The 23,691-nt window shown below is 29.0% G+C and overlaps 1 protein-coding gene across 2 annotated transcripts; it reads right to left on the bottom strand.

Annotated features, from left to right (window-relative positions):
* Nucleotides 1-3,199: 3,199 nt before the first annotated feature.
* Nucleotides 3,200-8,723, bottom strand: LOC129988050 (gastrula zinc finger protein XlCGF17.1-like). 2 transcript variants are annotated; one of them, XM_056096147.1, is made up of 2 exons: nt 8,336-8,723; nt 3,200-4,596 (listed from the first exon to the last, which is right to left on the bottom strand). In XM_056096147.1, the coding sequence occupies exon 2, from the start codon at nt 4,237-4,239 to the stop codon at nt 3,253-3,255; it is 987 nt and encodes a 328-aa protein (XP_055952122.1). In that variant the 5' UTR covers nt 4,240-4,596; nt 8,336-8,723; the 3' UTR covers nt 3,200-3,252. The 2 variants fall into 2 exon arrangements, with proteins under 2 accessions (XP_055952122.1, XP_055952123.1); XM_056096148.1 differs by having other exon boundaries at nt 8,342-8,723.
* Between the last annotated feature and the right edge of the window lie 14,968 nt (nt 8,724-23,691).

Here is a 23,691-nt window from a genome sequence, read left to right as displayed (position 1 = left end):
ATGCATACAATTAACTATAGGGAAAGTACCAAGAGTACTCGCCCTATTCTCCAAGAGCACCAGCTTTTCTTTGCAGAAGTTTTCACGTTAAGAAGCGAATATATTTCAGTCATAAGCTTCAAACATACTCATTACAGCTTATAGACTTTCGACATTTTGGTCGCTGCCACATCAGTTTTTAGCTTGCGCAGTTCTTTACAAATGGTTTTTCAGCCAGTGGGGGTGTATCGCAATTGGTGTATTTACTTTTGTGCCCTTCAAGGACTAAACCTAAAAATGATGGATCGGGTGATTGCTCACATGACTACGTCAACAGGAAATTCCATGGTAGGGCATCAAGCGCTATAGAAAATTTATCGCCAAATTGTCATCAAGGCTGAAGGTCATAAATTCTACATTCATCAGAATTATCAGTAAAACTATCTTCACAACCAAGAGACATATGGTGACTCCACCACCATTAACTTTGGCAAAAGTAGTTGTTCTATAAAGTTGGAAGTTCTCATGAGATACGTGATTACACTCGTTTTAAACTGAGGTTAATACAGTAAGGCAATGGTCAGAAAGAAGCGAAGTGGAGCAACTCTGGCCTTTCTTAGAGACATCGGGAACTTTTTTTTTTTTTTCCTTCTTCCGGTCTAGGGACAATTGAAAATTTCTGGGCAGGGATGCTGCAAATCCCGAAAAATTCTCTACAGTATCATTTCGTTAAGCCTTTTTGAAAGTTTTCAACTTACATATTTCAAAATATTTGAACATTCAACACAAAATATAAAAAAAATAAAAGTATGAGAGATAATCTTGGACTTTTATTATTGTTAGAATAAGCTAAATTAAATTTCAGAATGTAAGCTGTTACAGGTTTTCGAATATTATAGAGGTTACTGTAGAACCTTTGAGCCAATTTTATGAATTTTGAATTTCTTTATGGATTTTGTAAGGATCATTTTTCATATCAATGGAACCACGTTGCAACGAGAATCTATTGATTATCAAACTTTTAGTATAAACTCTTAGTTTAAAAGAAATAATTGTAATTTAAAAAATAAATAGACAATTAAATTTACCTCTTATCATAATTTCTGAAAACATGCACATTTAATGTTACTTATCTTATTCTCTAACCTTACTTTTGACGCAGGTTGCGTATAATTTCATTGAAAGTTGTTTGTGTGAAACCAATTTCAAAATAAAATGAGAAAAAGAATATTTTCGGCACATTTTCCTTTATTCTTTCTCATACACGAAAAGAAAGTATTGTAATCGCCAAAAAAACTCTATCTCGAGATTGTTACGAATACTTACGTTCCAGACCCCACCCCCTTCCGAGTCTAAGAAACACATTTAGTTACTAGCCGCCTTTGGCGTCCAGCAAGTTCGCCAATCTTAATGTTCGTTAAAGTTTTAATAATTAAATATTTTATGCAATTCCTACTTTAATAGCTTCTTTATCAAAATATTTTAAAACTTCAAATTTTGATTGTTATATAATTTACACATAATATTATAAAGGCCTTCAGTCATAACGTAATATGTATCTCTCTAATTTTCTGTTAGCTCCCGTAGAATTTATGCTTTAAATTAAAGTAGAAAGGATTAATCTGCAATTAATATCATATTTTTTACTGAAACAAATAATTTTTTTATGATATGATTACTGAAAACAGTCACTGAGCGTTTAAACTTTATGGGCATTAAAGAATATCTTTCTTAATTTATGTAATATCTCAAAAATTTGTCAACAAAACTTTCTCAGATTCATCATGAGCAGATCGATTAATAAACAATGTTTAATTTTAAATGCATCAAACACTACGAAAATAAAACGAATCGTTTAAAATAATCCATTGAAAACAGTTTAAAAAACTATTTAAAAAACGATGCACTTAAAACTATAAGCATATACAAAAAATATATAACTAACATAAATACAATTTCATTACAAAAGCATACAACTAACCTAAAAATAATTTAAATCAAGTCCCCATCCGTTGATAACAGTTGTCAACAATCAGAACACAATGCGCATGCGTGAATTTTCAACGCCAGTTACGGTAACGCAAATGCGTGAACTTTTCTACGCCAGTTGGGATAACGCTATGCGGATTAGAAAGTTTTAATTTCCTTTATTCTGTTTTATTTTAATTCAAAAGTACTTCAGAATGGATCTGAAAGATCGATTAATTAATAAACAGAATCATTTGAAATAATCGACCGGAAAATATTAAGCCTACCCTCATTAGCGTAGAAAAAAAACTGAAGCCTTACTCATTTGGGGGTGGGGAAAATGAAAAGATTTTTTTGGCGGGAAAGTTAGTTTTTAATTAATAGTTAGAATTCTAAATAAAATTCAAAAGAAGTCACCCTAGGTGCACATTCCCGACCTCCAAGATATACATGTACCAAATTTGGTAGCTGTAGGTCAAACGGTCGGCCTGTAGAGCGCCAACACACACATTGAGCTTTATATAAGTATAGATTTATTTTTGAATTATGTGTGTCTGTGAGTAAAATAAAATTGCTTTGAGCTAAATGGATAACATTTGGTCGGGTTTTTTTTTCTCAGCAAAACTTATGGTATTAGTTTCGTGGAATTTCTGGTGTTTAAAGAAGTTTTAAAAAATAGGTATATGTAAAATGTACGTATATTAAATTTTAAAAAAAATTAGAATCCATCTCCTTATTGAAGACATTAGAGATTAAAAGAAATTCAAGACTAACAAATTTCCAGTATCCACTATCAAAAAGAATTATTAAAACATAATTAAATTTTAACATATCAATAAAATTTTTAAAAACGTAAATTGTAAAAAATTAAAATTTTATTTAAGCTTTCTAGATAGATTTATTTTTAGTACATTTATGGAAACACTGAAAATACTGATATCAATTATCTAACAATTCGAAACATTTTATAGCGTTCTAAGAAATAAACTATAAATAATATATATTTGAAGTTAGAGTTTCTCATATAAATAATAGTGTTTGCAAAACACTATGTGAACAAAAACCTATTTACCTATCACATTTAGGAAGCATAAAAAAATTATTTTAATAAAAGAATTTTTTTAAAGCACATAATAATACTAGTTTGCTATTGTATTAATGGGTTTTTTCCAAGTAATTAGTGTCCTATGGCAAAGAAATAAAAAAAATCATGAAAGCTAGTGCAAAGTGCTTTTTATTGATTTCTTGCATACACGGAAATTTCTTTGAAATAAATGAAACAATGTCTATTTCAAATCTTGGTGATCAGGACACAGCATCACATTTAACAAGCTTCTCATCTCTATGCAGAATTTTATGTTTTTTCAAATCAGCATTTGCAGAATATGCCTTATCACACATATCGCATTTGTAAGGTTTAATGTTGTCGTGAGTAAGGCGATGTCTATTTAAATTGCTTTTACGAGAAAATGTTTTTCTGCATACATCACACTCGTACGGTTTTTCATTTGTATGTGTACGATAATGGCACCGTAAATTACTCGAATCAACAAATGTCTTCCCGCACACATCACACACGAATGGTTCTTCCTTAGTGTGAATCCTATAATGTCTATGTAAATTGCTCGCAACAAGGAATGACTTATCACACACATCGCATATGAAAGGTTTTGTGTTTGTGTGGGTATTGTAATGCCTTTGCAAATTACTTTTCAAAGTAAAAAACTTTCCGCAAGCATCGCATTTAAAAGTTTTACGGCCTGTGTGTGATTGCTGATGTCTTTTCAAGGTCCTATTTTCATAAAAGGCCTTTCCACACTCCTGACATACAAAACTTTTCCCAAATGTATGCGTTCGAACATGTGAATCTAAATAAAATTTATCGCGAAATGACCTTTCACATAAGTGACACTTGTATGGTTTTTCAGGCATGTGCGATAATTTATGTTTGCGTAGAAGATGTTGATCATAAAAGCACTTTCCGCATAAGTCGCATGCGAAAGGTCTTTCACCTGTATGAGAAAGATAATGCCTAGCTAATAGGGATCCACAGAAGAAAGCTTTGCTGCACACATTACATGTGAATTGTGACTTATTTGTATGCGCAAGATAATGCCTCTTGAGCTTCCACATATGAGGAAATGTTTTCTTGCACACATCACACGAGAAGTCATTCTCTTGCACGTGATTACGCTGATGTCTGGTCAATCTATCTTCATGGGTAAATGATCTACCACAGAGTTCACAAACAAAGGAATTTTCACTCGTATCACGAGGATTATGAATGCTCATTTTATAACCAATACTACTAATTGTAATGATTCTTTTTAAACGCCAGATCACTCAGTTTAATTTTGCCAAAATTAGTCATTGGACGCGATCACATCCATACAGCTTAATACAAATATCGCATACAGATTTTTAAAAGACCAAATCACTGAGTTTAAGCTTTGCAAAATTAGTCATGGGCACTAATTTCGATCAATCCATATAGCATAGTACAATTCTCTTGCGTACAAAAATCTTACGAACATACAGTTGCTTCATAACTGATTTTCCCAGTTTGAATTTCAAAGAGAAGTTTTACTCATTTTTTTTTTTTTTTAATACTACCAATTCTACATCCTGTATTGAAAAGGACAGATAAACCTAAAAAGAAAGAAAAATATATCCATTTTAGAATCTTCGTAAATATTAATAAATAGTACATAATTTCACATTATAAAATACGAATTACAAGTTTTGACCATCGAAAAAAAAAAAAAAAAAAGTTCTTAAAATATATTTTAATCAGAACTATTCCCATTTTTTCTTTTTAATTTACTTCAATTTAAAAAAAACAATTGTATTTAAATATTTTTACTTGTCAATTCAACAAAATTAGAAATTTTTTTTATAACATTCAGTTGAAAATACTCATATTAAAGACATTTTTTATTGTTCAATGACTGAAAGAAATAATAAATAGGTAAAATTTAAACAACCGATAGAATATTTTCATATTTTAAAATGTAATGTTGCAGAAGCAGATATAATGGAATCTGGCTAATTCAAATGCTTTAATTCTAATTCGATGCTAATTCATTTTTTTTCTGTCATCCTTTCAATTTCCCACTTGCTAAGTAATAATCAAAACTAAATCATTTTTATTTCTGCATTGTTTCCTTTAGTTAAATATTTCACATCTTGTAGTCTTAATGAATTATCTTTTAAGGCCCTGATTCAAGGTTTTCATTATTGTATAATGTATTCCATCCCGCCAAAAAAGCAATTAAAAAATATATCAATTAAAATAAACTATGAATATGCTAGATATGAATTACTGTTCATTAAATTACTAACGTTCTTTGAAAATATTATTTTTAAAATTTTAAATTATCACTTCAACTATTAAAATGACTTTCTGTTCCTTCTCTATACAAATAAAACTGTTAAATAATAAAAAATAAATCCTTATGGCCATTTTTAATTTAAAAATTGTTGTTTTCTCTTATAGGATTCATGTTTAGATTTAGATTTTCCATATTTCGAATTTTTCGATAAACCGATTTCCTTTATTGAGTCCAATCAGCTTCAAACATGCCTGCTTAATACTACAAAATTAAGCATAAATAACCACTGCAAGACAGCACTAGCATTAAATCAGTGATAACTCAATATAATAGAATACAAGCAACCCCATCATTCATGAATGACTTGATGCTTGTATGGTTTATAAAAGCAGAAAAGTTCCATAAAATTCAGTTTCATTATACAGAATGACAATTATTTATATTAAAAATTAAATTTCAAGCAAGCATATCAATTATTGATGAAATTCATCATGATCATATGCAGAACCATTTATTTTGGTGTAATCACACAATCCATATCTTCCTAAGTTATCAAGTTTCCTTGATTATAATCAACATAATGAAAGATTTTTAGTTGATGCTTTATATACTGCAACTAGTAACTTAAAATGTTTGGAATAAAGCATAATTTCCTAGCTAAATTCATTGCAAAAAATTTCTAAATCTATATGAGATACCCCACTGCACAACTTGCTGTCTTGGAAAATTAATAGAACTAATATCTCCCTCTAAACTATTCAGTTTACCTGAACTCAATTATATACTAACCTTAAAAATTGAATTTTCTTGTAAAATATTCATCTTAGTGTGGAGAATTTCAACAGTTGTGAGAAATAGAATTTAAGCATGTCATGCAGTGGACTTCATGTGTATGTATATATATATATATATATATATATATATAATACAAATCACTAGCCTCCAAAGACTAATTGTTAGTTGATATGCTGTTTTTTTTAATCATAAAAACAATTTTTCTTTCAAATACTCTATACTTAAAAGGATCTATGAGGTCAACTGATCATAAATGATACAAAAAAAAAAAAAAGCAAAACACAAGATAATACAAAAATAAAAGTATTTTTATCTTGTATAATGATCTCCGATTAAGGGTATTTTTTTCAATCAAAGATTGAAAGTAAAAAAAAAGTGCTACTGCTCTTATTTTATTTTGCATCAGAACAAAGTGTCATAAAAGTACTCTCAGTTAAAATTTTATCATCTCAACAAAATAATTGAAAATTACTCAGCTAGTAAAAGATGAAGATTTCTAGATGAAAAATCAACCAATCAATAAAAATTAATCTGGTTCAAACACAATTTCAAATAAGTTTTGACTGAAATAAAATCAAATGAATAATGAAAAAACATACACAGGGTCTCCAGTTTACAGCTTCTCCTCAGTAGTGGTCTATATATTTAGAGACCAAAGCAGATTATTATTGAAACTTTTGAACCTTTAACAGAAAATTCTGTAAGCACATCGCTTCCCTTACTTTCTAAATGCCACTGCTAAGTGACAGCTGCTTTGGGTTCATTTTATAACAGTCGCTGAAAACCAGTAATTATTTCTAGCTGATTACAAATAAATATTTGGCCCCTACTTCTGGCTTCTTCGATCACCTAGACACAATATTATTTCGAGTTTTTTTCAAAAATGATTGCACAGTAGAGAAAAGTTTTGTGTTTTGCTGAATTGAAACTATTTTAAAAAATCATTAAATGCAACTAAACACGTGAGAAAAGATTGAACAAAAAAGATGAATCAAATATAAACTAAGTCACAGCAAACAATATATGTGACAAGTATATCTTATTTTGAAATATATACCAATTATAACAGATTGTTAATTTTGAGTTTGATTTATTTTATAAAAAAATATTTGGAAAAACAAGTGGGGTAAAAATTGTAATTTTCTAAAAACATATTACAGTCAATAAAATTTAATTTTTTTTTCCAAAATAAAATACATAGCATATTTTAATATATTTTTACAGAGATCTTTTACTTTTTACTGCCAGCAGTTTCAGGATTTATTACAGTAAAAAAATAAGAAGGAAAAATATTAAGTTTAAGTAAAATTTATATATATATATAAAATTTTGCTTAAGCATAAAATTTTTCCTTCTTATATATATATAAGAAGGAAAAATATTAAGTTTAAGTAAAATTTATATATATATATAAAATTTTGTTTAAACATAATATTTTTCCTTCTTATATATATATATATATATATATATATATATATATATATATATATAATAGATTTAAAATTTTGTATTCTATAGAAGAAAATACATCCTTTATGCGACTTCCCTCCCAATAAAAAGGGGAAAAATAAAGAAAGAATTAAAACTACAGAATTTTAATACAAACAATTTAAGACTTAGAGCAATACACTGAAATTCTTTTGTTAGCTCCAATATGTATTTTCCAATAAGTGAAATTATTTAGTAAATATTTCTGCATCATTCCTAAATATATTTCATAATATAATTATAGATATCAAATTGTATCATCATGATCATAATTTATTTGGTTAAATTCTGAAATATTCAAACTGAAAAAAAGAAATTATTACATAAATATAAGTCAATAATTAAACTTCTTCAAAACTACATTTATGCAATCCTATTACATTATGTATGAGATGGATAAAAGAGAAACAATGTACAGTTCAAATACATATAATGATCTGGATAGTTTCAGGATTTAGTTGTTCAGACAAATGTCTTAATTGTAGCATTTTAAAATGTTTTTTTTTTAGTTTAAAAATTTTATATAGATTAAATTAATATTATTAGTTTAAAAATTTTATATAGATTAAATTAATATTATTAGTTTAAAAATTTTATATAGATTTTAGTTATTGCATTCCCAGCCCATTTTGTGTAAAATTTAAATGTTGGCATGAAGCTGCATGCTTCTCCCAGAACATCAAATCATAGACAAGGAATATCACATTTTCAATATTAAAATCATTTTCACATTTCAATAGATATACTTAAATTAAAAATATATAAAATATTACCTTTACCAAGTAAAATTAAATAACACAAAACAGATTTCTTTTTTCTTTTTGTCAATTTTATACAGATTGCAACAGTTGAAAAAAAATGTGCAGATTATATATATATATATTGATGAAACAATGAGGCAAACGAATTAATATGTCATATAATATCTATAAATCAACTTCTAGATAATATAGTTTTGTAAGATTCTTTCCAGATTTATAACTGCTTCGTAGTTGCCGTTTTTTTATTTTTCTTCTAATTTGTCAGTTAGTTTCTGTAATATTAAGCGTTCATCATTGAGATTGTCTTTAATTTAGTTAATTTAACCGACTGAAATATTGTTGGTGTTATATCAAGAAATTTTGATTAAAAAACCGTAAACAAACTCTCCACATCGGTAGTTTCCTGCTTTCACCAGAACTACTACAATAATGTTGAATTAGATAAATGATTGGTTCGGAATGTGAACGGATTATCATTGTTAATTCATACGAATGATTGAACCAGCTCCAGAGTTTTCAGCCAATAAGAAATCTTAGGTTAATTATTTTGTGAGATTTAACGTATAGTGCATAGCTGTCTATATTGATATCACAGAATGGTGGTTTTTTTCTCCGAACAGTTCCATAACAGATGATTTTAAAGTTCTCTGTGATTACAACTTATTATGAATGTTTGTTTCTTGCTTTTATTTTTTAGGCATTTTTATGAAATTGTTAGTGTTTCATTATGTTTATCTTAGCTTTTTTTTCCAACAGTAATTATCAATTTTCGATTGAATTTTACTCTGTAAATCATTTTTTAAACCTACAACTATTTATATCTGTAATAATGGGGGGGGGAAAATTAAAAGTTTAAATTAATAACTTCCTTTCAATTAAACTTCTTTTATACAAAATATTTATTATTAATTGCCAAAAATATAATAAGTAAAACATTTGGGGACACTTCCAGTTTTAATATGATGTTATTCAAAATAAATCTTTAAAAAGACAAAAATGTTGTGATTCAAATATGTATAACTTTGATGTTCTGGTTTAATATTTTTTCGGGCCTTTGGTTACTGTATTTTGCTTTTGTTACTGCTTCCATTTCAACTTATATGAAATCAGCCTTACTTCTAATTATGTTTTTTGTTTATGAAGACAATTATCACAATAGAATCTTTAAAAATATCTTTATAAAATTAACCCTTTTGTTTATAAATTTTTTAGAAATCCTAGATTAACTAGTTCTGTTTATTATGGAAGATGTTTAGTAAAAAAAAAAAAAAATCTTGAAGCATTTTTTAAAAGATTTGGATTTTTATATCTATCTTTATTTATAGTTTAGAGCCAATATAATATTTTTTTTAATACATTGTTAGGAATAGCCACTTTGTTTTCAAATTTGAATACTTAAAAATACAATACAGCAGTCTTCATAAAAAATAAATACCAAATTTCCAAAAGAAAAAAAAATTAGACAAAGAATTTTTCCAGAAGATTAGCTTCTCTTTCTAATAAATTAATGAAACCCTTATGCAATCATGCAATTGCCAAACAATTTTCAGAAAACATAAACTTCATCATTAGATGCTAATTCTCGGTAGATATATACTTTTAAAGCAGACATATTTACTCAACTCAAACTTCATCTCTATAGATTTTAATATTGTGTAATTTATTGTTGCTCATTTGTTGCCAGTGATTATCATGTAAAAAATAACAGATAATTTTGCTTTTGTTTTACTTTTATAGTAAAATCATTAATACCAGAAACATCACTTCTAAATATGACATTCATAATACAAGAAGCTTCAAAATATGACATTTTGCCATCTGTATAATTTTTTACTGCTTCTACAATTAGAAGTCTTGGCTTTGATTAAAAGTTCAGGTTCAATATTTATTGGAAACACAGTGTTATATGTATATATATTTGGTTGCTATATTGTATCATTAGAGGATACCACTGAAGCCTATTTTTATTGGTGGACTAATTTTCTAGAAAAGAAGCTAGCCACATGTCATGTGACCACAATCTAGATTTACAAAGTCTGTCCTCAAGAGCTTTGTATTTTAATCAGTTTTTTATATTGGTAATAGTAATTAGAAAATGTAATATTCCAAAAATTGCATATTGATGCCTGGAATAATCTAATTTAATATAATAGTAAAAATAATGCATCCTTGAGAAGAAATCAAGGATAATTTAAAAATTGTTCTAACATTTACAGGAATCTATATGTGTTCATAGTAGATTTTTGGAAAAAAAAATCTGCATTTATTCTGATTTAAAAGTGACTGAATGTGCTAATCAATACTGAAAAATGAAAAATTTGTTTAAACCATACCAATATTTATTTATTTTTTATTCATGAACTTTAACCCACTCACACAAGTGAAACGATTTGTTATTACATCTGACGTACCTTGAAATTTGTTGAAACTCTTTTAAATATCTTTGTATATAACTGCAAAAAAAGATGCAAATATTTTCTATTAAAAATTTATAAAATTTAAAAGGTATAGTGCTATTGAAAACACATATTTGATATCTTTGGAAATCACATAAAGTTTGAAACTAAAACATTAAAGATAATAAATAGCAAATAGGAAGGTTCTTTTGTTATTGTTGTTGTTTATATCTATTTCTTTCATCTTTATTTTTCAGGTGCTTAAAATGTCTAGTTATGGTAATTATGAGAAAAATATTGCTTAGGATATATTTTTGAAGAACTTTTTGAACTAAAAGAACCATTATAGGTTTATTCAGTATATGTAAAAAATGATATTTATAAAAACAGATTTTATAAAATTAAATATCATAAATAAATTATTGTATTTGAAAAGTTTTCAGATTGAGAAAAAAAGTTAATCTATGTTCTGCTTATCTCTTAACATAAAAAAATAACAAATTCTAATAGATTTCTGAAAATTAATCACATTGAATACTATCATTATGAATATTAAAAAGTAATCTCAATATTTCAACAAGCATTGTTTTTAATTAATTTTTTTTTCTTAAAAGGATGCCATGAAGATTAAATTTCCACCTTTTAAAGTTGTTATTACAGTGGTGATCAAAATTGTGGACACTTTTGAAAATCATTGTTTTTTAACTTTGTATGCTTATAGAAAATGTTACATTTCACAAAATGGAAACTCTTGCATATCATTTTAAAGAGAACTTAATGCTGATTTCAATATAAAAAGTAAAATTCAAATATTTGCAATACAAAAAAGTTATTCTTACTTTAATCTGAATAACAAACACAATGATGAAGTCGATTGTAATTTTGAACTTTCCTGACAAATCACTATTCTTGTTTTGAGAACCAATCAAATGTTAATAACTGCTAGGCAGATGCTGACATCATGTTTAAAGTTGGAAAAAGTCATTATTGTAGAAGGAAAATTGTTTTTTATGTAATCAAAATGCAAATTAGAAATTTTATTAAACTTTTAATATATCAAATATTTTTAATATTTAGTCAAGAAGCAAAGACATCAAATAAAAGAATAGATTATGCACCTAGAAAGAGAACTAAGATTATTGTGTTACATGAATGTGGTCTTTTCTATGCTGAAATTGCAAGACAGCTGGGTTGTTCAGTGACGACATTGGAATCCAAAAGTTTTATTTATGATATTAGGAGACAAATTCAATAAAAAACAAAGCAGGAAATGGCTGAAAAAGGTGCACCACATATGTTGATGACAGAATAATAAAAAGACTATGTTTTCAAGATAGAAGAATGTCATCAACAGCCATCAGAAGTCAATTGAATGATGCTGGTATTTATGTCAGTTAAATAATAATCAGGAGAAGATTAATAGATGTTGGACTAAAAGGTAGAATTCAATGAAAAAATCCTTATATCGATTTACAGCAGTGTATAAAAAGATACAGTGGGCAAAGGAACGCATTAATTGGACAAATGATCAGTGGTCACAAGTTATACGGAGTGATGAAACAAAGATTTTGTTATTTAGTAGTGATGACGAAAATATTTAAAACATAGAATAGGCTAATAGCTACATGCTGACTGCATTCAGGCAATGATGAAGGACTCATTTAGTGTTATGATTTGGCCATGCACATCAGCAGATGGTATTGGTTTCCTTCATGTTATTGATGGGACAAAATACACTGACACTATTCTAGAACCAAAACTTACACCATTTAGTGATCTCTTTCCCAACAACACATCATTTATTTTTCAGCAGAATTCAGTTCCCTGCCACTCAGTAAAATTATCGAAAGAGTGGTTTAGTACAAAGAGCACTGAGTTGTTCCCATGGCCAAGAAACAGTCCTGACCTCAAAATTATTAACTTATAGCACTGTTTGAAGACTTTTATGCATATGAAGTGTTCCTGAAATAAAAAAGAATTATTTGAGGCTATAATTGTTTCCTGGCATAATGCAATAACGAAGAAAGAGCTTAAAACTCTCATCAGCTCACTGAATCATCAGCTTGAAGCTGTAATAAAAAATAAAGGCTACCCTACTAAGTACTGATAACTCACTGCAGTCATCAGCATCTAATGTATCTTGATAATTATTGCCACTCAACTTTTTTTGTTTTATAAATATTTGAAATTTGCTATTTGTATTGAAATTTGCATTAAATTCTCTTTAAAATGAGATATAAGAGTTTACATTTTGTGAAACATTACATTTTTATGTAAGAATGCAAAAAAAACATAAAAATTTTCAAAAGTGTTCACAATTCTGACCACCACTGCATAACATAGACAGATGTTTCAGTTTCATATTGTAAAACTTATACATCAATATAGTTGAATTCAGGGGGAAATAAAACTAAAGAATTGTGAAGAGAGTTCGGTAGTTTTGAAAAATTCCTCTTCAGTAGAAAATTCATAATTTTTTAAAACTGTTTTCTTTTTGTTTTGTTACACTACTGTAAATGCGAAATTATAAATGTTTCAAAAAAATAGCATGGAAAAATGCAAAGCTAGTATTTTATTTTTCTTTAGGAAATTTTGCAAATTTGTGATATTATACCTGTTTAGGAAAATATATTATTCAATATGAAAAATAATAAAAAGTGCGCTGAGTGGCTTCTAGTTTTTCAAACTATAATTTTTCAGATTATTTTTACAAATTAAAACAAATTTATGTATTTTTTTATATAACAGATAATTATTACATTATAAGGATCCCATTTATATGTATAAAAAGAAGTGACAGATTATTTTATAAACTGGCTTCTGCTTTCTCACTGATATGTAAGCAGTGTTCACTTGATTGTCTTTTACTAATGTAGAAACTATTAAAGCATATAGAAATACTTGGAATGAATCTGAATATAGTATTTTCCTTCTAGGTTTAGTGTCTCTACATGAAGAATGAATTCATGGAAGGAATGAAATGTACTCTCCTCCCAATCTCCTGGAAATGAAAATAGTTTTTCTGGAATCATATATAAACCATGAATTACTTCTTCTTATATGGCATCAAAGAAAAATATTAGATATGAATTAAGTCTAGGTAATTAATATCACTTACTTTCATACAAATAAGGGATTTTATAAATTTTATTCAAAAGTATTTTTACTTTTCCATATGTTTTATGAAGCTTTAAAACAGTAGCTCATGATGCAAACCTACCATATAAAGTGTGATAAAAATAAATTTGCATGTAATCTATGCCACAAAATATTTTCCAATAATTGCGTTTTGAAAAAACATTTATTGTATCATTTATGAAAAAAACATATTTGTGAGAAATCTTTTGTTTGTAATTTATATAAAAAGGCTTAAATAAGCATCATATCATTTATAAAAGCACAAAGGTTTTTTTAAATGTGATTTATGTGATTTCGGATTTTCTCAAAAGCAGGGTTTAAAAGCTCATTATCTGAGGCACACAAATGATAGGCCTTTTACATGTGATGTATGTGGAAAGACATTTTTCCAAAGTTTTGAATTAGACAAACATTACTGTATTCATACAAATGAGAAATCTTTTATATGCGAAGTGTGCAAAAAGCTTTTAATCAGAAGTTTTCATTGATAGAAATTTTTTGATTCATATTGCAGAAAAATCTGCATAAATAAAATATGATGCAGGTTTGTATATGTATGATGTATGCAGCAGAGCATTTTTCTCAGAAATGTACATTGGATAGACATTATTTCATACATTTCAAAGGGAAATCGAAACCTTTCCCATGTGATATGTGCATCAAATCATTTATTAAAAGAATTTATTTAATTAGGCATTATCATGCCCATATAAAGGATGTGATAAATATAATGAAGCATTTATTAAAAAAAGTGATCTGATCGAGCATTATCATATTCATTCAAAGAAAAAATGTTATGTTTGCGATAAATGTAAAAAGCCATATTCTCATATGTGTTTATTAAATTGTCATTATTGCAGCATTCACATTGATGAAAATCCTCTTGTTTGTTGTTTATGCAATGAAACATTTTCTTAGGCAGACCATATAGATAAACATTATTCTAAGGAAATGAAGGCAAAAAAATAAAAGGTGATAAGTGAATCACATATTTTAAGATATGGACTGCTATTGTTTTTTTGTATTAAATAAATTTATTAAATAGAAAAAAAATGATGCAAATGTTAACAATTCATGTGCATAACCAAGGTTGATTTACAATCTTGTTTTAAAAAGAAATTAGTGTGTAAAATGTCAGACCGATAAGATATATTTTGCTCCTCAATAATTTTGAAAAGCAGATATATTCTCAAGGCCATCTTCATTTAAATTACAGATTATAGTTCTGGTAGAGTGCAAAATTATTTTAATTTGCTACATTCAAATCTTTTTTTTATGGCCCTGAATAGAAATAACATATGTTTGTTACATATGCAATTTCATTGATCATACACCTACATATATAAACTTATTAATTTTTTTTTTCTTCTTTATTGATTACACAGGCACTAAATTTATGTCGATAGCTCTCACATTATTAAAAAATCACAACACAAGAATAAATTTGGACTCTTTTTCCCTTTATTCTGGTCATCATTGCTTAGCAGGAGCTGCCCTGCTACCGCACACACACTCGCTAACGCTACACGATACACTGAAGTATTTTTCCCTTTGCCACAAGAGGGCAGCACAGTGACAGGTCGGAACATACCGCCCGCCTTGACATAATGTTGTCAACACACACACACAAGGAAAAACTATGAAATATCACAATTCAATGCACAATGCTGAATAAAAACACACAAATTCAGATTTTAAACACTACACATTACAAGGTAATAACATTAATCACACAATAAAGAACACTAATATAAGATTACACATCAATAGGTAAAATACAAATTTTTGAAATGGCTCTTTTATAAACTCCAGATTGAGTTTTAACTTTTACAACTCTGACCCTTTTATCTTCACCCAGATAACATTAAATTATTCTACCTAATGCCCAATTTTGAGGGGGTAGGTTTTTATCCTTAAGGAGCACTAACTCATTGATTTTTACATTATCTTTTTCTACCTTCCACTTGGATAAAGCTAGAGAATAGAAAATATTTAATAAAGTAAGTAATATGCATAACAAAACAAATATTTTTTTTCTATATATTACTAACAGATATTAATCTCATATTCAATTTTCACATGAGTTTGATATAAATAGCTGCATTAATTTAAATCACAATTTCTTATGCAATACTATGAAGCAGTTTAGCAGTTAATATATAAAAATTTCACAAAATTGCTATAACAGAATAATTTCCATAAAACAGCAGTTCTATCACATTACCATAATGGTGAAACAGAATCTAAAGTTGTACAATTTTCATCAATCCATAATAATATTAAATCTTTCATCCGATGACATACTTTTGCCAAGAACAGGTTTATTTTTATTTAAACACCTTAACTCTTCTGAAAATTCCCTACTCTGGATTTCCTTTATTATGAAGGTTTCAGCCTTCCTAATTTCCTCTGTTTTGTCAAGGGACCCAGTCTCCTTTCAGTTGGACTTCTCAAGTTGTGGAGAAATCTGAAAACATAACTTATTACATGCAATATTTTAGTATAACTATTACTACAATTAAGAATATCAGTAACACATGAATTGTTCAATGTAGTAACTAAAACACTTTCACAGTCAACTTTTTTGAGTTCACAGTCTACATCGTCCTTTATCACAGAGTCAGAGATTTCTCTGCACGGATACTCACTGTCTTTTAGAAAGGCAGGGCCTTCCCACCACAAGTTACTCTTGAGCATTTTGGACGGATTTACACCACGACTGATAAGATCAGCTGGATTATCACCTGATGAAACATGTCTCCACTGCTCCTGACACGAAAGGTCTTGAAGTGTGGCTACACGGTTTGCCACGAAGGTTTTTAACTGGGACGTCTCTTTTTTAATCCATGACAGCACAATCATACTATCGCTCCAGTAATAGATATTGGACACTTTCAGTCGAAGAGCCGACTGGATACGCTGCATCAATTTCACCAGCAGCACAGAGCTCCAATCTCGGGATCGTGAGCTTCTTCAGTGGAGCCACTCTGGATTTACTGGCCACCATCTTGACAACAACCTCACCAGCAGGTGTTTGGGATTTGCAGTACACCACAGCTCCAAAGGCAGCTTCAGAAGCGTCGCTGAAACCATGAAGCTCTATAGCTTCGACGTCGGAAAATGGAAGAATACATCTGCTCACCTTGATGTTGTTAATGCACTGTAACTCGGTTGAAAACTTCTCCCATTCACTATGATTTTCAGGAGGAAGCTGATCATCCCATTGAAGATTCAGAAGCCATAATTTTTGTAGAAAGATTTTCGCTAGTGAAATCACAGGACCAAGGAGGCCCAGAGGGTCAAACAACTTGGCTATTGTGGATAGAACTGTTCGTTTAGTATGAACATCCGTTGAAGTTATGGACACCTTAAAACAAAAACAGTCATTAGTATGGTCCCACGTGACACCTAAAGTTTTGTTATCACAGTCTGCAAAGTCGTAGTTGCATCCAGAAGTGGTAGACAACTGAGGATGATTGCCTCGCCATTTATGCAAGTTCATGCCAGCTCGTTTTAACATGGAAGTGAGCTGCTGTTGCATCTCTATGCATACGGGTAAAGTCTTAGCACCAGATAGCACATCGTCCACATAAAACTCTTTCTCAACAACGGGTGCTGCAAGGGGAAAATTGTGTCCCTCATCCCTTGCAATTTGAATTAGCGTTCGAGTAGCTAAAAATGGGGCACTAGTAGTACCGTAAGTAATTGTCGACAGTTCAAACGTTTTCACTGAACCATACTCACTGTCCTTCCAAAGTATTCTTTGTAGGTTTCGCTGACTGGGATGAATGTAAATCATCCTATACATTTTCTTAATGTCCGCAATAAATGCATATGGATGTTTGCGGAATCGCATCATAATTGAAATTAAGTCCTCCTGCACAATTCCCCCATTAAATTGTAAGCTATTGAATGATGTTCCATTCGTGGTTTCACTAGAGGCATTAAATACTACACGAAGCTTAGTGGTCATTTTCTCTGGTCTATATACTCCATGATGGGGCATGTAATACACTGTTTCTGGTTCTGTCTCATGCGTCACGTCTCTCATATGTCCCAACTTTTCATACTCATTAATAAATTCTTCATACAATTTTAAATAAGTTTTATCACTAGATAGTTTACTCCAAAGTGAATTTAATCTTTTTAATGCTATACTTTTAGACTCGCCTAAACAACTAGGTTCCTCTTTAAGTGGGATTGTGACTACATATTTTCCACTAGGCTCTCTATAATGAGTTTTAACAAAATGTTCCTCAGCGATTTTTGCCTCATGGGATTTAGGGGTCTCTAACTCAACAGTTTCTAGTTCCCAGAATTTTTTCATGGTATTGTTTAAATCTTCATCAATAATTAACCCACAATGAATTTTTGGGGAATCAAATTCCATTACACTACCGCAAGCCAAAAATCCAAAACCACTATTTTGAAAAAACAACTCTGCATTTGATGAGTAGATCTTTTCTGGCCTCAACAAATGATAGAACGATTTAGCACCTAGGAGACAATCAACTTTTTGGGGAACCATAAAATTATCAGCCAAATTAATATTAGAAGGAATTTGTTCTTTAACACTTAAATATTTAACTGGGGTTAACTCAGTGATTTTATCTACAACAAGAAACTCAAAATTTTGCTTAAAGCTCTTATCAGCATTTGAAATTTCAGCTTTAATAAATTTGGTAACAGTCATTGAGGAATTATTTAAACATGAAATCGTTACATTTATTTTTTCTTGTTTTAACCCTAATCTGTTTGCACACTCCGAAGTCATAATATCGGACTGACTTCCTACATCCAGCAACCCTCTAACACATTGCAAATTCCCAAATTTATCTCGAATATAAAATTTAGCAGTGCTTAACAATACAGTTCTCATTTGTTTATTTTCAACCGTACTCGTAGCTGAAAATGTCGATTGCACATTTTCATTTGTTGCGCAAGAAGTTGGATAAAAGGAATTAACTTCCGGGTTTAAAGTTGAACTTTCCCCTTTATTAACTATGGTACTAGTTTCGTTCTTACCACTCCCACTGAAATGATCAAACTCTCTGGGATAATGAAGTAACCTATTATGAGGTTTATTACAAAAGCAATTTCTTGCAGAACACTTTTTCGCATTGCACATTGGTGAGAGGCATTTGAAACATAAGTTTTGGGATTTCACAAATGCAACTCTATCACTAACAGAAAGTTTTTGAAATTCCTGACATTTAAATATTGAGTGGTTGTTCTGGCACATAACGCATTTAGAATTAGTATTCGATAAGAACACTTTAGAAACATTCCTATTACGATTCTCAAAATTTCCTTTACCGAAATTCCTTTGCTCATTTTTATTCGTAACGAATGCGCGGGAAAACAAATCGCACTCAGTTTTGGTTTCAGAAGCCACAAATAAATCACATTCTCTACTTAATTCCTGCACATTAAAAACAGATTCTCCTTGTTTAATACTGATATGACTTTTTAAATCTTGAGGAAGAGAGCTAAAAATCTGATCAGAAACCATTAACTCACACAATTTAGAAAAATCATTCACATTACGAAGTTGAATGTAATACTCAAAAACAGATCTAACTCTTGAAGCAAATTGCACATAATTTTCTGTTGGCAATTTTACTGCACTTTTAAATTGTTTTAGACATTCTTGATAAGTTGGTTGAAATTGTTTTAAGACAATAGATTTAATTTTTTCATAGTCACTCAACTCTTCTTATAAACCATTAAATTGCCAATTCTATCCCCTAAAAGATTTAATAGAATTTCCGCTTTAAATTTATCACTAACTGCTTTTGTTTTGAAAGCTTTTTCGAGCGAATTGAAAAAGAGATTAAAACATTCAGCATTTTTGGGAACAGGAATCGTCAAAACTTTGATACTCTTAATTAAATTCTCTAAACTAAAACTCTGTTCATTATCGCTAAGCTCACACGATGAGGATTTGAGCTTTAAAAGCTCTATTTCTTTCTCTACACGCAAAAGCGAAAGCCTTTCAATCTCCAATTTTTGTTCTAATGAACGCCTTTCGTTTTCGGCTTGATCCGAATTTTTACTTCTTTCGTCTGAAATCTCTTTAATTAAATTTTTCACAACCTCAATTCTTTGCTTATAAATGTCACTATTCTCAATTATACTTATCAAATCTACAACTTTAGCGGAAGATGCAAATTTAATATTTAATTCCGTACACAAACTCTTTAATTCGTCTTTCTTCAAACTAGACAAAGACATAATGAAAATTTAAGTAATTGAACACTTACCCACAATAATTATCCTTGAGAATTGGGACGAGAGAATACGCGAAAACACAGAGAACAGAAACAGAAAACACCACTCAAGCTACAACTTTCGTTTCCTAAGCCTACGCTAATCCACTTCGCATATTTTCACACACACACAAAAACGTAATCCATCGCTGATCGCTATTTCAACTCCTCCGAGACGGACCATATGATTACACAGGCACTAAATTTATGTCGATAGCTCTCACATTATTAAAAAATCACAACACAAGAATAAATTTGGACTCTTTTTCCCTTTATTCTGGTCATCATTGCTTAGCAGGAGCTGCCCTGCTACCGCACACACACTCGCTAACGCTACACGATACACTGAAGTATTTTTCCCTTTGCCACAAGAGGGCAGCACAGTGACAGGTCGGAACATTTATAATGTGATAAAATATCAAGCCAAGAAAGACCAATATTATTTATATTATTATAATTATATTACTAATATTATTATATTATTTAATCCATTTTTGAAGACATAATATTGTTGTTTTTTCATTTTATATCTTTTTTTAACTCTCCTATCGGCAGCATTCAGATTGCTATACTAACTGAAAGCAGCACGTCTGAATAACAGTTTTACTCTTTAAAATGTCAGGGTTTGGATGTAAGGATCTTGAAACGGATCCTCATGCTGTTAGTGACAGATGTGATTTATCACAATCTTTCAATTTCAAAGAGCATTTTTCTTTTAGTGTTTAGGAAGAGAGTGACAATAACACCAATTGAAATTGACGAAAGTTTGAGTGGTGCTTTTTAGAAGTTTTTTCATTATTTCATAAAACACTACATAAAATTTATGTTAGGAATAAATTAATATCATGTTTACTTTGATATATATCTAATATTTATAAATTAAAAGTGTTCATTTAAGATTTTTTTAGTTGAAACATACTTAATAAAAATATTTTGATAAGTCGAACTGTGAAATAATTTCTTGAAATTAGGTTTGAGCAATTTAATTCTTGGAAGAAAAAAACTTTTTTTTAGTGCATTGAGAATGCATTTTGGTATTTTAAAATGCGTGTTTAAGACATTAATTGCGATAAGTAACTCTATGTTATAATTGTGTAATTAGGGAATTTCACTTTTTGAAATATCGATTTTTGACATTTATCTGCATAGTTAAAATTCTACTTTTTATTAAGTTTTCATAACTTTGTAATTAAATATCTTTTACAGTAATTCAATAATGATGAAGTAACTGGACTATGCAATTGATGCACCTTATGACTTCAACAAATATAGATAGTTATCAAAATATTTTTTTTTGTAATATTCATGACAAACAAATTTGGGGGAGGGGGGGGATGACTCAAATAACATAGGTTATTTAGACTTATTGTTAACCATATGCGACTGGAATTTTCACTGTTTTGTAATCGTATAGTGGCATACCATGGGGTAAACGAATCATTTTAAAAAATGAATTTAAAAGCTTTGCAAATTCAGTTGCATTGATCTTTTTAACTTATTTCTGTCTAGGCACGTTTGCTATAATAATAATAAATTCTATAAAGAATGCTATAATAATAATAAAAAAATGTTAATATGAAATTGAAATGAAAATGTTGGTAATTTATTGCTTTTCTACATATCTGCCATTGATGTTAAGTCATTTGTCCCAGCAATGGATCAATTTGAAAATCCAGGTTTCATAGAATGCCGTCGGCTGTGAGTAGAACCGCCGTCACATAGCACATTTGAAAGAATTTCTGGGAATAGTCCCCTCCCTTTTTGTATAAAAATTCAAAGATTTGATTAGGAAGTTTTGGAATACCCATTATACAGCCAGAAGAAATGCTTTCATTTTTAGCTCCAATTTTTAACATTTCTTTTCCTTGTAAAGATATATATATATATAATAAACAACAAATGCCAACTTTTAAAAAAATTTCATTATATGCAAAATGAGATATACACTTAATAACGACAGAAACATTGGATTATCATATAAGTCTTTTATCCTGAGTGTAATAGTGTCTGAAATAAAGATATTAAATTTTATCAACTGCAATTTATCTTCAAAATATCCACTTTTTTTATCCTCTCCCACCACATCAAAAGAATGATCAAGTATGCCTGGAACATTAAAAGGAACATTGCAAATTGAAAAATGACTTTAATCCTAAAAAGTCAATAATCTGGTCGAACAAACTGGTCGCTAAAGGTGGTTAATTTGTTGATTTATCCTAACTCCTCAATCTTTTATAAAATTGATGCTCTAATTTTTCCTAATAAATTTTGTGACAAGTGATCAAAATACTCCATAAGTGTAACAAGCCAAACAAATTTTTACTCATTATATTGATTTCTTAGTCGACTGACTAAAAACAATTTGCGAAATGTGACATATGAAGATATATTAAGGTTCAAGACAGATATTCAATTGATTGTCGTTTTGCAATGGTAAACTCGTTAAAACATGTTATTTGCACATAAATAAATGATGTTTCCCTAATGAATGTATATAGTCAGAACAAATCTACTATTAGTTGACAACTTGCAAGAATGTTCTACAGAAATCTAATTCAAAATATCTAATCTAATCCTCTCAATGAAACTTCATGATCTCTGACGGGGTTATTAAATCATCACTGCATATATCAATAAGCCTTGAATATTGGAATGCGTTTACTAATCTATGATTCACTGGAAATGAAAAGTCATTGTTGGTTTCAAACAATTCTGAATATCTTTGGTAGCATAATAAAAACACTGGTTAAGAAATCCAATTTGCTTTTTATTGCTTATTCTTATTTTATTTGTATGTCCCTGCTAATGAAGTTAAAATTTACTTAAATAACAAAATACATCGTTGAATTTGCTCTTAAAATTATTTCCATTAATATAAAATTACTTCACTACAGAATTTGTTATCATTAGATAAATTTTTTCTTTAGAATTTGGCATAATTTTTTTTCTTCAAATTTGAACAATTTTATTTAATTAATTTTAAAAGAAGGACATACATGACTTTTTGCGAAAAAAACCGACGTGTTTACCGGTTATGAGTTTTGTATGAAATAAAACATTTAACCTATTAGATTTTCAAACAAAATGAAGTAAATGAAAATAAAAAGGAAAAATTGTCTTTATTAGCAAAGAACATCTACAACTTATTTTTCTTTCAAAATGTTGCTATGGCTTAAAATATAAATATCATTGCATAATAAATATATATAACACAAATACAATAAAAGAAACATAAATTAAAGGAATAAAAGTGTAAAAACGGAAACGCTCTTTTTATTTCTTTTAAATAGCATTATGTTATATATATATATGTGTGTTTTACAATTAATATGATAAAACGGCTATTGTTAAAAATCGATTTATCACATTGTTATCAATCAATTATCAACTAACAATGATTTATTATATTGACCACAACACACGCATACATTCTTATTAATTTTAACATGCAAGTATACTAACTTTCATAAAATATTTGATACAATAATAGTAATTAATTTTTTTAATGACTTATAAAAAATTTAAGGACTGATCTACAAAATTTTACATGAAAAATGCCAAAACA

The sequence above is a fragment of the Argiope bruennichi genome, chromosome 10, assembly GCF_947563725.1.
Source record: "Argiope bruennichi chromosome 10, qqArgBrue1.1, whole genome shotgun sequence".
NCBI lineage: Eukaryota > Metazoa > Arthropoda > Arachnida > Araneae > Araneidae > Argiope > Argiope bruennichi.
Note: the sequence above shows the minus strand (reverse complement) of the source record. Positions and strands in the feature narration are given on the sequence as shown.